Here is a 13,596-nt window from a genome sequence, read left to right on the forward strand (position 1 = left end):
GGGGAGCCCGGGGCTAGAATGGGGATCCTTACGCTGGTCCCTGCGCTTTGCGGCCACATGCGCTTAACACTGCGCCACCGCCCGACCCCCTTTTTATTATTTTTAATAATAAATGAATATCATTATCTGACTTAATAGGTACAAAGGTGTAACAATCTTTAATGGTGCAGAACTTGCTTTAAAAAAATGAAATCTGTTCAAACTGAAAATTGTTTTGGAGACAATATCTGGGAAACAAAGACCAGCTGTATCCCTTTGTTTGGATCCTTTGTATCATATAAGAAAATAGTCACTTGGTCCTCTATGTCTGAAAAACTGAAAATGTGTGTTTTGAAATGCTATGGAAATATCTAAGCTTTTCTTGGTTAATTATTAGTTTGTCAGAAAAGTCATGACAATTTTTTTCCTGTGCTTTATGATGCGAAAATGCTTTATGATTTTTCCGACAACGAAATACATGATCACTATTAATGTATATAAGCTAGAAGGACTTTTGAGAACAGTCTCTTTCATATATCAAAATTTCAGGGACCCCTAACAGGCTACACTTTAGTGACACCCCATATAGTATGAAGCACAAAATACCATAAGTGACAAGTAAGTACTTATTCAAGAAACATAGATTCCCTTTTCTTAGGTCAGTTAAGATTCTAACATTCAAAATTTACTCATTCAAAATTTGCATTAGTCTTTTCATGTTTTTTAATCTTTTGAATTTGGATAGATACATACAAATTTATACTACTATGAGTTTGTATAGACATGCACAAAAATCCACCTGGTTTTACAAAACTGGGTTTAAAAAAGAATGATGTAGTTATGAGTAGTTTGCACTTGTGCCAGGCAGTGCACTACGTGCTTTTTCTACATTATCCCAATTAGTCCTCATGACAACCTTCTGAGATGAATTAGACACATCCTCATTTTCCACTTGAGCATATTCATAGCATGCCTTCAACTTCACAGTTAGTAAGTTACAAGGTCAGGATTCAAAACCAGGTTATCAAACCGCAATGGTCACTACACTTTAGGGCTCTTAGCCCCCAAAATACTACATAAAGCACACAGATGGCAAAGACCTAAGCATGTTTAAGCCAAAAGGAGATAAAGTTTCCAACATTTACTGAAATTGAATCTTGCAGAAGTGTATTTTTACTATACAATCCTCAGGGGATTCAAGTCCCTATCCTGTTACTGCTACTAGCAGGAAGATTCTAACAACCACTGAAACTTCTAGGAATAATACAAAAGAAAGAGAAGTAAATCCTCCTTTATATAACAGATTGTATTATTAAAAATCCCATCTTAAATCAAATAGGTAAATTTATTACTAGTTTGCCTTTAGTATTAAAAAACAAACAAGTCCACTGGTGGTACACTTGGTTGAGCGCACATGTTATAATGTATAATGACAAGGTTCAAACCTCCAGTCCCCATCTGCAGGGGAAAGCTTTCCAAGTGGTGAAGCAGTGTTGCAGGTATCTTTCTCACTTCTCGGCTATCTTCCCTATCCCTCCTAATTTCTGTCTCTATCCAATAAATAAATAAATAAAAATATATTTTTTAAACTGGGCAGGGGTAGATAATGGTTATGCAGAGAGACTTTAGTGCCTGAAGCTCCAAAGTCCCAGGTTCTGTCCTCCATACCACTATAAGCCAGAGCTGATCAGCGCTCTGGTAAGTAAATAAATAAATAAATAAACAAACAAACTAACAAGACCACCTATGACCACTACTTAGTAATACTTTACAGAATAGTTTAAGATTTGTAAAGAGAATTCAGCTTAACATGAAAATACAGAGAAATATGGAATTTGAGAGAATGCAATGCTAAAACCCATAGACAAAGCTAAAGAGACTTAGCAAGGTTAAATAACTCACTCAGAAATCACACAATGGTCACTTAAATTCAGGCTTTTCTCATAGCCCTATATTCTCTTTGGATCTATTTCAAATAGAAATGAGGACCTTTATCTTGAGATGAAAATATTCAATTAAGGATCAGAGAGATAATTGATTGGTAGGGCAGGTAACTTGCCATGTTTGCACACCAGGTTTGAAGCCAAATACTATCACAGGAGAAGTGTACCACACGGGGAAACTGATGCTATAGTGTCTTTCTCCCTGTTTCTGTCTATCTGCCTGTCCCTCTGTCTCTATCTTAATAAGATATGGCCTAAAAGCCCTTGAACTCACTATAAAAGTTAAAGGGCCAGTAAACTTGGGGCTTGTACTTGTGATTTCTCTCTCTCTCTCTCTCTCGCCCCCCTCGATCCTGCATGTGTCTATAAATGTAATTTTCTCTCTCTCTTTCCTATCTCTGCTTTGTTTCAGTTCTTCTTCTAGCATTTGCCCTTCTTCCGTAGCCAGTCAGTTTCAGTAACCACGGTAAAGAAAAGAAAATGGGAAAGAAGAAGGGGAGAGGAAAGGAGGGGAAGGAAAAGAAAACAATGGGAAGGGGAGAAGTGGAGAAATCATGCATGTGGGGCCCCAGATCCACTCCCCCCACCAAAAAAAAAAAAAAAACCTCAATCACAAAACAAACTTAACGGTAGGAGAGTCAAGCATGCCTGCATGACAAGGTGCCTAAAGGTACTTACTAATCTTGAAAAAAAGTTCAAAATTCTTTGATCATGTTAAAAATTCCAGAAAAAGAATTCCCAAATTCTAGAGGCAAAAAACTGAATAGAAATGAAGGTTTTATATAAATGTATCATTTAAGTCAAAGTTAAATTTTAAGATTTATATCATGTTAGTAGTTAGACCATAAAAATCTCAAATGTTACACATTTCTTCTGTGTTCCAGTTTTATTTTCAGAACATATATTTTTTTTTACTTACCGCAGCTTGCTGTTGTTTTAATTTGTCTCTATACTCCTCTAGTTCTTGCAAACTGAGAATAGGAGGGAGTTTCTACAAAAAAAAAATAATTAAATGAAGAATCAAAGAATAGTTTGATTTGGTTTCATTTTCTAGATACCTTTGACTTACAAACTATAATTTGTGCATACAAAAGTGTTAAATCTCATCCCTTTCCTCTTCATTTCCTCCACGAGATTTCAGAGACAAAAGCTTGGACATATCTCAGTTACTTAACCCTCAGGTACTCAAGCTCCATCACTTACCTAGTTTTGTTTTCTCCATCAATGCTAACTCTAACCTCCGGGAAACCAGGCCTAGGCCTTGGGATGGAAACCTCTCCCTCTCCCTCTCCCTCTCCCTCTCCCTCTCCCTCTCCCTCTCCCTCTCCCCCTCCCCTCCCCCTCCCCCTCCCCTTCTCCCTCAATTTCTCTGTCCTATCAAATTAAATAAAGATTTAAAAAAGAGAGAAAACAAACAACAAACAAAAAAGTTCCTAACCTTCTCTCTACCCTCACAACCACAGGTCTAACCCTTAAGTCTATGACAGAACTTAAAAAATATGTCACTGATTGGGGGAGATAGCACAATGGTTATGCAAAGAGACTCTCATGCCTGAAGCTCCAAGTCAGGTTCAAGCCCCTCTACCATCATAAGCCAGAGCTAAGCAGTGCTCTGGTAAAATAAAATTTTTAAAAATTTAAAGAGAGAAAGAAAGAGGAAAAAAAAAAAAAAGCAAACTAACTAAAGCAGTAATAAACCTGGGGGGGGGGGGAGTCCCCTTGGGAGAAGACAAAAAAGAAACGTGATCTGGACATGGTGTCTTGCACCAAAACAAAGGACTCTAGGGAGGGAGTCCTTGAAAATCACACTGCTGGGGCTAGGCAGTGGCGCACCTGGCTGAGTGCATGTTACAATGTGCAAGGATCCAGGTTCAAAGCCCCGGTTCCCACCTGCAAGGGGAAAACTTCAGGAGTGATGAAGCAGGGCTACAGGGTCTCTCTCTCTTCTTCCCTCTCTATCTCCCCTTCCCTCTGGATTACTCTGTCTCTATCCAATAAAAAAAATAATTAAAAAAAATTTTAAATCACACTGCTGTCTAAGAATCTGTGCATTCAGAAAAGGTTCCATAGTTCTGGAAGGATTCCCTCAAAGTGTATGGTTATTCCAAGAGAAAGAGAACCTTGGGGAGTGGGGTGGGGGATCTGCTCTATGAGGTATTAATTCCCTTCAATAAAAATATATATATTACTTAAAATATACATATTATATATTTTTGGTACATACATAACCAAGCACTACTTTATAATAGCATCAGCTACTGTGGTTCTGGATTACATTACTTTGAGGGACACAGTATGTGAAACTAACAAACACTTATACATTATATAGATGTGAAATTGAACACCAAGTCTCAGTCTAAGTGATGAAACTTTAGAAATACTTGCAGACTGATTTTATAGATGGAATACACATGCATACTAATTTGATTTCAGCAAAAAAAAACTTTCACTACTACATACTTTTCTGAACAACTTCATGGCATAAGAGTTGTATTGTGGTTAAACAATTACAGACATATACATCTATGATTAAATCACAGAGCTACTATTTAGAAGCTTATTTAGTCAGTGTAAGATAAAGCAAATTCATATATGGCATACTAGTAGTTAAAAAAATCAGCTACAGAGTTCTTTTTCAGAGCAGTACTCTACAATTGCACTTAATATCACATTTTTCAAAATAATTTTATTTTAAATAATAGAGTTCATATGGTCATCACAGAATTATTCTGGTATAAAAACAATTAAAACCATCTTTAAAAAAAACAACAACTAAATCTCACTCACAAATTCAATCACTTAACAAAATAGGCTTTAAAATATTATGATTTTTTTTACCTCCAGCTCATATTTAACAATATCAAAGGAGTCTGTAGAAAAATATACTTGTTCAATACTATTAATTAGTTCTTGTTCAGCCTGAGGATCACTGGGTTGTTCTCGAAGTTCTCGAAATTCCTCCTTTAAGAGGGGGAAAAAAATAATCATGATTATAGTACTTGTAGCTGTTAAAATTCTATCTGCATTGAAGAAAATGATCAGCTGTCTTAACACTTCCAAATATGTTAGGAACCATTTGGACCAAGATACAAACTATCAGAAAGTAAGAAATTCACAGAAAATTAGGAATCAGTCAAATACTAAGAATAAGTTATCCATTGGGGGGGGGGGTTCTAGCAAATTAAAAAAATTTTAATCTATTTTCAATTTCCTGTGTAACAACCAGGAAGACCTTAAAAATATTTAATAAAAAGGAAAAACAGTGATGGCTTAACATCTCTCACATACATTTCTCTCACCTCTTCCACAACACACACACACACCTCCACTTAACAACATCCTAAAATCTGTTTCAACACAAATAACAAGGGAGCAACATACATCCCAGTGACTTTTGTGTCATAATCCACTTTGGGACCTTGAATAGCAAATATCTTCCTTTTTGTTAAAAATCATGTTGCTGTCTAAGAAATTGCATTTAGGAAAGGTTCTATATAGTTCTATGAAGATTCCCTCAAATTACATGGGTATTCCAAGTACTGCTCTCATTATACACCTAAAGCTCCATATTTGATCAAATGTTTTCTTTCCAATGATGCAGATGGGGATTCCACAGAATTTTATTACTAAAAAGAGTCTGACAGACAAATTCCTAGTGTCAGCACCCTTATCCTGTATAATTTCAAGGCATAATTAGCTAAAATATCAGTAGAGAGGTAGTAAGGTAGAAAATTAATATATAAAAATCAGGGGCACTTGTCTATGCAAACAGCAACTCAGAAGAAGAAATACAGAAGTCAATCCCTTTCAAATAGCAGCAAAAACAATTAGGTGTCTAGGAATGAACTTAACAAAGGAGGTGAAAGACCTAACTGAAAATTATTTGTCTAAATAAAACAGAAAAAGAGATAAAGAAATGGAAAGGTATCCCATGGTCATAGCTTTGAAGAATTAACATCTTTAAAATGACTATCTTTCCCTTCTGGAAGATTGACCACATACAGGTCAGTGCAATCCCTATCAACAGTCTAGCAAATTTCTTCAACGTAATAGAACAAAATCTACAAAAGTTTATCTGAAACCAGAAAATACCCAGAATTGTCCAATAAATCCTGAAGAAAAACAACAAGAATAGAGGCATGATGATTCTGATCTCAAAGTATACTGCAGGATTATTATAATCAGAACTGTCTGGTACTAAAACAAAATGAGGCGCACAGACCAGTGGGATAGAACTGAGAGCTCAAAAATTAGTCCCCACACCTATGAATATCTAATTTTTGACAAAGGAGCCAAAATCATTAAGGTGGAAAGAAGGATCTTTTCAACAAATGGTGATGAGAAAACTGTATTGAGACATACAGAATACTGAAACCAGACCACCACATTTCACTGTATATTAAAGTCGACTCCAAATGGATCAAAGACTTGGACGTCAGACCAGAAACTATCAAAATATATAGAAGAAAACAATGGTAGAACACTGCACAATATCTGCTTCAGAAACATCTTCAAAGAATCAAGTACAAGAGCTGGGCGGTGGCACACCCAGTTACACACAATAAAGCGCAAGGATCAACTCAAGGATCCGGGTTTCATCGTGGAGGAACAATTCTCAAGTGGTGAAGCAGGTCTAAAGTTGTGTTTCACTCTCCCTATCTCCCTCCTCTTCTCTCCATTTCTCTCTGTCCTATCCAATAAAGTGGAAAAAAATGTCCTCCACGAGCAGTGGATTTGTAGTGTTGGCACCAAGCCCCAGCAATAGCCCTAGAGACACAAAAAAAGGGGGGGGGGGTTTGAAGGGGAGTCCGGCGTAGCGCAGCGGGTTAAGCACACATGGCACAAAGCGCAAGGACTAGAGTAAGGATTCGGGTTCAAGCCCGAATCCCCACCTGTAGGGGGAGTCGCTTCACAGGCGGTGAAGCAGGTCTACAGGTGTCTGTCTTTCTCTCCTCCTTTCTGTCTTCCCCTCCTCTCTCCATTTCTCTCTGTCCTATCCAACAACAATGACATCAAGAACAACAATAACTACAACAATAAAACAGGGCAAAAAAAGGGAAAATATATAAATAGTAAAAAAAAAAAAAAAAACAAGTACAACAGCAAAAAATAAAATTGTACAACTATCTCCTAAAACATTATTTACCTAACAAAACAAACAGAAACTTTAACTGATAGAGAAATTTCAGTAATTCAGATATGCTCTCTGCCATATTAAACAGTCAAGCCATAATGAATGATATATAACAATCTAGCCATTCAGCAATCAGGGAGACACCTCAGTGAATAGAGTGCAGGATTTACATGAGTTGAGGCCCTGGGGTTTGAACCCTGTCACTGCATTTGCTGGAACGATGCTCTGATCTTGATCTCTCACTCTCTCAAAAATAAATCGTTCTTTAAAAGCAATGCATTCAAAGTTTTTATTTCATCTCAAATACATCTAAGTACAAAAACAAAACCACTATTCAAAACTGATTTTAGTTACTAAGATAATAATTGGAAAAAATGTTTTCTTCTTCCTTTTTTTTTAACAGAACACTACTCATCTATTGTTTATATCGATATGGGAAACTGAATCTGAGACTGTGACATCTCTGTCTTTTTTGCATAACCATTCTCCACTACCAGAAAAAATTCTTTATCATAAATAAATATACAAATCTACGTAGTTAATCAAATGACATTATTTTCCAAATAAAGATATTGATAATTATTTTATTGCAGGGCATAAATTTTATTTACAGAAAGAGCCGAACATGTATTATTTTAGAGTTAAATTTACATTTTAAATTTGTGAATATTAACTACAAAACTATCTCATCTTAGTTGATTCAATCTACAGAAAATACAAGGGTAAGAGAATAGTTAGCTGTTTAAAACAGCCACCAAATTACTTTAAAAAAAAAAAAGAGTAAAGTCATATAAAAATCAAACCTGCATTATTAATAATGTATGGAAAAGAAAATGTCTCTTCTGTACCAAAACACAGCTTATGAAATACAGTAACAAAAAAGGTCAAACACACAGACGTCACTGATTCAGCATACAATCAGACAGTCTGAATATAATAAGAAACTCAGCACCTTATCAGTGGAAACTGCATTCCCACAGAGATATATCTATAACACATAAATCTGGGCAGCCCACCCACCCCCTGCCCCAGGCAATGGTGTGAGGAACAGAATTAGATGAAAACCACACCACTTGCAGAAGGTTTCCCAACTAGCTTATTCATAAGCAATTTCCCTGAATTCCAAGGTGATATAACAATAAAATGGGAAATAGAAAAAAGAACCAGGAGTTCTACACACTGAGTAGGGAGACATTAAAGTTCAAAAGGGGGAAAAGCAAAGCTACCTGCCTAGGAATTCCACACCACCATGGGCAAGTCAATGAAGTGAGTGCCATTAAAAAAAAAAAAAAAGTTTATAAACATTGTTAAGACTGAAAATAATCAGGTGTGGACCCAAACCATAAGTTCAAGTACAGTGCAGTGAATTGAGCATTTCATCTTAAATGTATAAATGTCAATGGTTTATGACACCATGCTGAGATACTACCCGATTGATCTGAAGGTAAAGACATTTAGGTTTTAGTTTCAACTATGCTTTAGCCTCAGGTAACTTATTTTAAGTCTCTCCATACCTAGCTTATTGTTTCTTCTTTTTTTTCCACACATAAATACACTCAAATGTCTAGTTTAAAAAATGTCAAAGGGGAAACATAATTTCATTTATAAATATCTCACAAATGTATTTCATAAATGTGATGAGTCTATAAAAGCAGTACAATCTGCATATGGACATAAAAGGTCAAATGACACTCCTTCTTAAAGAACTAAGCAATTATATTTCAGTGAACAGACAAACCCATCTAATTTCACAGAACTGACATGTATGTAACACTTGACAATAAGAACAGAAGTAACCTGGATTAAGGACAGATAAAGCCAAGGCAGACAGAAAAAGAAATAAATCACAGAAAATAGAATTCAACCCAAAACAAATGCCCAACATAAAATACCCATCTCCATAAAATACTCTCTCCTTTCAGGCATAACGCTGTGTAAAAACATACATCGGAACTAGCACAGTCAAACTCAATTCTGACTAGAATCCTGATCATCCTGTTCCTTTTTAATCTCACTACACTTGCAGGATGAGACTGTTTCTACTTCATCATTCCCTGTGTGCTTTTTACTGTTTGTTCCTGCCTGCTTGATCAGATTACACACCTCTTGAGAACTGAGATACATCCTCACTCTCCATCATTATGCTCCATGGTGCCAAGGCATATTGTAGAAAATAATCACTGATCAAACCAAAACTAATTTATAAGGTGAACTGTATTTAAAAAAAAAAATAAAAGCAAAATGGGAGAAAAGATAATATTCTTTTGATAGTCAAATTTTCTCGCAAGCTTTTAAAAAGGCTTCTTTCTTCTAACTAGAAATTATAATAAATGGCAAAATGATTCTAGGGATATTATATGAATACTAACTAGAAAAATAAACAGAAAGCTAGATTACATATTCCTTTCACAATGACTCCATGATTATGCATTATATAAAATGGTTTCTTAAGATCAGTATTGTGTACAAAAATGCATAATTCTTCACTAGAGGCCCAATTTTACAAGTTAATATATACGTATGAGATAATGATTTACATAAGCAAAATGAAAAAAAAACTACAAAAAATTTTACAAAAGCAAAATCAGGAGATATAATAACAAAAGTAACTCCTTATTAAAACATGATTTTTAAAAAAGCTACAGTACTTTAGATATTTAAATTAAGTGTGGGAATAAAGTATTTTAGTTTTATAAACTTTTCATCTTAATAAAGTATCTTAATGTTACTTTTATAGTAAATGTATGTTCTATAGTAACAAATGAACATATAAGCAGTACTAGTGCTATAAATGCCTGCTTAACCTCAAAAATCTAGTAATTAACTACAGACCATAGTTATATTCCACAACTTATGTGCTAATGGTAATCAACTATACCAAAAAGAAAGAAAAGTACATCAATGCCACCCCAGAATTAAAACTGAAGAAAAACTACAACTAATATAATAAACTGTAAAAAAATTAAAAAAAGAAACACAACATAACAAAAATAAACAAATCAAATCCCTCTCTTTATTTTCAAAACTATTTTCCTACCTTTCCCAGACAAGTCACATATTTCAATTTAATAATTTTTAAATTCCCATTGTGTAAAAATTCCCAATATTAAGTCATTTAGAAACAAAGATAAGTAAAATCTAGCTGTTCTTTCTAATGGTTGCTAACGCAATAGGAGGGATCAGGTGAATAAACAATGACATTGCAGGGCAGAACATAAGACAGATAAATAAAATGAAAGACATCAAAGGACAGAAAGTGAGTTTATATCCGATAGGAAAGGTGGTATTTGAACAATACGAAAAAAGAGAATTTCAAGTTTGAGAATTTGGGGGGAATAGATTACATATAGGAGGTTTTAAGAAGCTTTCCCCCACCCCTTTTACACATAAGTAATAATAGTATAGTGGGAATGCATAAAACAGGCTGTACAATATAAACAGTGGCTGGTTTCCCAAAGGGCAGAAAAATGTCCTCGGGAGATTCTACAGGTACTTCAAAAGGCAATAAAATGCAACCACTGATAGCTTACGAAAGTCAACATACTTTTTATTAACTAGAGCCATATTTTCCTTTACTAAACATAATAAAAAAAAATCTTACACAGACTTTTTTTGTCAGATGCTATATCCAAACAGTCAGCCTAAATATTCAACATTCTCTTAACATAATAAACCAAGAATAATTTTTTAAAAGTGGTAGACAACAAAAAAATTATTCAGTATTTTACAGGCTGTCTTTTACAGCAAGAAATAATAACAGTGCATATAACAGTCTCACATATTTTTCTATTTTGATATTTTTCAATAAAGCTACATGAACATACACAATAATATACATCATAAATGTAGCTTTATGAAATATGAAAAATAATCATAAGTCTAGGTCTATCTCTTAGTTTCCGTCATCTCTACTCTAAAAAAAGCAACAGAAGGTTTTATGAGTTTAGCAATCAAGTCTATAAAATAAGTGAAGCCCTCAAATGTAAACTGTCATGAAACATTCCAGTATATTTACGGTTTCTAAGGAACTAGACCATCACTCTACAAAATAATTTCCCATTTGAGAGTTCATATCTTAATAAAATGTATTTGAGTTTAGAAAAGAAAAAAACAATTTTGCATTTGGCAATCACGTTCAAATTACACAAAATATCACACCAGTTAAAAGCATCAACACAAATTCAGGATGTTATCCTATAAGAAAGTTAGTTATAAAAGTTTAGCAATTTTCCTTTTCATTACTAAATTCAATATTCTCTTTAATTTTGAACAGAATTTTACCTAATCTTTAAACCCACAGAACAGCTTTAAAAAGCATACTCTGCAGTCATATTTTTATCCAAAAAAAAAAAAACCAAATGCAAAATATTCTATTCACAAGCCAGGTTTTAACAGCCTACAGAAAATTTATAGTAAAATACAAAATTGGATACAAGCCAATTTTCACTTCTATACTTAATCTATTAGAGTACAATTCATATTGTATACCTGAATAGCAAAATGTACTATGTTTGAAGAGAGCATGGAAGAAATGTTTGCTCTTTATAAAATATGAATGTGGGCTTGTGGAGACAAAAAATCTTATCCATGTTTTTATGTTTGTTTTCACTTTTTTATCTCGCCATTCAACACAGACATATAATATTATTGTGAATTATAAAACAGAAATCATAGCATTAAAGTTAACATCACACTGGAGTCCTACTTGAGAGCAAAAGAAAGAGCAAGAAGAAAAGAGTTTAGGCACCAAACTCCATGTAGAGTTAAAGAACAAAAACGTAAATTTTCAATTTCTGATGATATTAGAAAAATCATAAATCATAACAGGTTTTCTGTTTCCAGATGAAATGGGAATCAGAGAACAGATACCCTACAACCATAATATACACCATGTATGTCTGTAATGAATTGACAGATGTTTGATTACTTGGGGAAATTGCACATTTTCTTAAAATCCCAAGAGAACAACAACAATAATCCATCAAAGCAGCCAGTTCATCAGTTTGTAATTGTGTGTTTTAAATAAAAGATAGCTTTTTTTTTAAGTCAATGCCATTTTTTTCTTTAGGCTTTCAGTGCCATCTAGTGGGGTACTGATGGGACTACAACTTAAAAGGTTTCATCAAAACTATTGATTTTTACATAAGATTACTAAAATAGCATTATTTTAATCAATGATAAAACAATGTATTTTAGTCACTTTCCTAGTAGTATGTTCCCAGTATGTATCTGTTTTCTGACAAATACATCATGACAGAAATATCTAACTCAGAAATGTGTAGAGCAAAATACATAATTAGAAAGTAAAATTTGGGGCTAGGGAGGTAGCATAATGGTTACACAAAAGACTTTCACGGCTGAGGTTCTGAGGTCCCAGGTTCAATCCCCAGCGTGGTATCACCATAAGCCAGAGCTGAGCAGTGCTCTGGTCTATCTATCTACCTATCTCCATCCCTCTCTCTTTAAAAATAAATAAATAAATAAATAAAATATTTTTTAAAAGAAAGTGAAACTTTTACATTGGATGCTTTACCAATTTTTTATTGTTATTTAATAGTTATATTTTAATAAACATTTCCTACATTTACTCCAATAAAAAGCAATAGTTCTAAAGACATAACACATTTTTAAAAGCTATCATTAAAAATATTTTTAATTATTAAAAATATTACTCTTAGCCCAAGAGGTGGCACAGTGTTGAACTATCAAACATGAGGTCACAAAGCTGAATCCCCAGCATCACATATGCTTGAGTGATCCTCTTGTTCTCTCTCTCCTGTTAATAAATAAATTTTTTTTAATTTTTTTTTTTTTTTTGCCTCCAGGGTTATTGCTAGGGCTCAGTGCCTGCACCATGAATGCACTGGTCCTGGAGGTTATTTTTTTCCCTTTTGTTGTCCTTGTTGTTCATCGTTGTTGTTGTTATTACCATTGTTGTTATTGCTATCTTTGCTGTTGGATAGGACAGAGAAATATAGAGAGGAAGAGAAGACAGAGAAAGGGAGAGAAAGATAGACACCTGCAGACCTGCTTCACCACCTATGAGGTGACCCCCCTGCAGGTGGGGAGCCAGGGGCTCAAACTGGGACCCTTATGCTGGTCCTTGCGCTTGCCGCCACTGCGCTACTGCCCAGCCCCCTAAAAATTTTTTGAAGTTATTTCTCAACTCCAATGAACAACATTAACTTTTTTGTCACATCTCTGTCCATTTGAAATCTAATATTAGAAAAAAAAAACACTGTAAGTTGAAGTACCAAGAGAAAAACTCAATATATATATATATATATCCTTTTCTTTTTTCTTCCTTCCTTTCTTTGTTTTTAGCTTTATTTGCTTGCTTCTTTGTTTACAGAGACAAGAGCACTGCTCTGGCAAATGCAGAGCTGGGAATCAAGCCTAGTGCAGCACCCATGCAAATCCTACAGTCTATCAGCTAAATCATCTCCCTGGCCACATCACATGTCTGATTTTCATTTCATTTCTGAAGGTATCATCAGATACATTCTCAAAAAGAAGAAATACTATCCGAAGAGAAAGAAA

The 13,596-nt window shown here is 34.4% G+C and overlaps 1 protein-coding gene across 1 annotated transcript in view; it reads right to left on the bottom strand.

Moving 5' to 3' along the window:
* The window catches only part of VPS50 (VPS50 subunit of EARP/GARPII complex), a 156,256-nt gene that overhangs the window by 126,606 nt on the left and 16,054 nt on the right, over nt 1-13,596 (bottom strand). The window contains exons 3-4 of the mRNA XM_060196224.1: nt 4,761-4,883; nt 2,842-2,913 (exon numbers count right to left, since the gene is read on the bottom strand). Coding sequence (XP_060052207.1) covers nt 2,842-2,913; nt 4,761-4,883 — 195 coding nt within the window. The remainder of the gene's footprint in view (nt 1-2,841; nt 2,914-4,760; nt 4,884-13,596) is intronic.

The sequence above is a fragment of the Erinaceus europaeus genome, chromosome 8 (assembly GCF_950295315.1).
Source record: "Erinaceus europaeus chromosome 8, mEriEur2.1, whole genome shotgun sequence".
NCBI classification, from domain to species: domain Eukaryota; kingdom Metazoa; phylum Chordata; class Mammalia; order Eulipotyphla; family Erinaceidae; genus Erinaceus; species Erinaceus europaeus.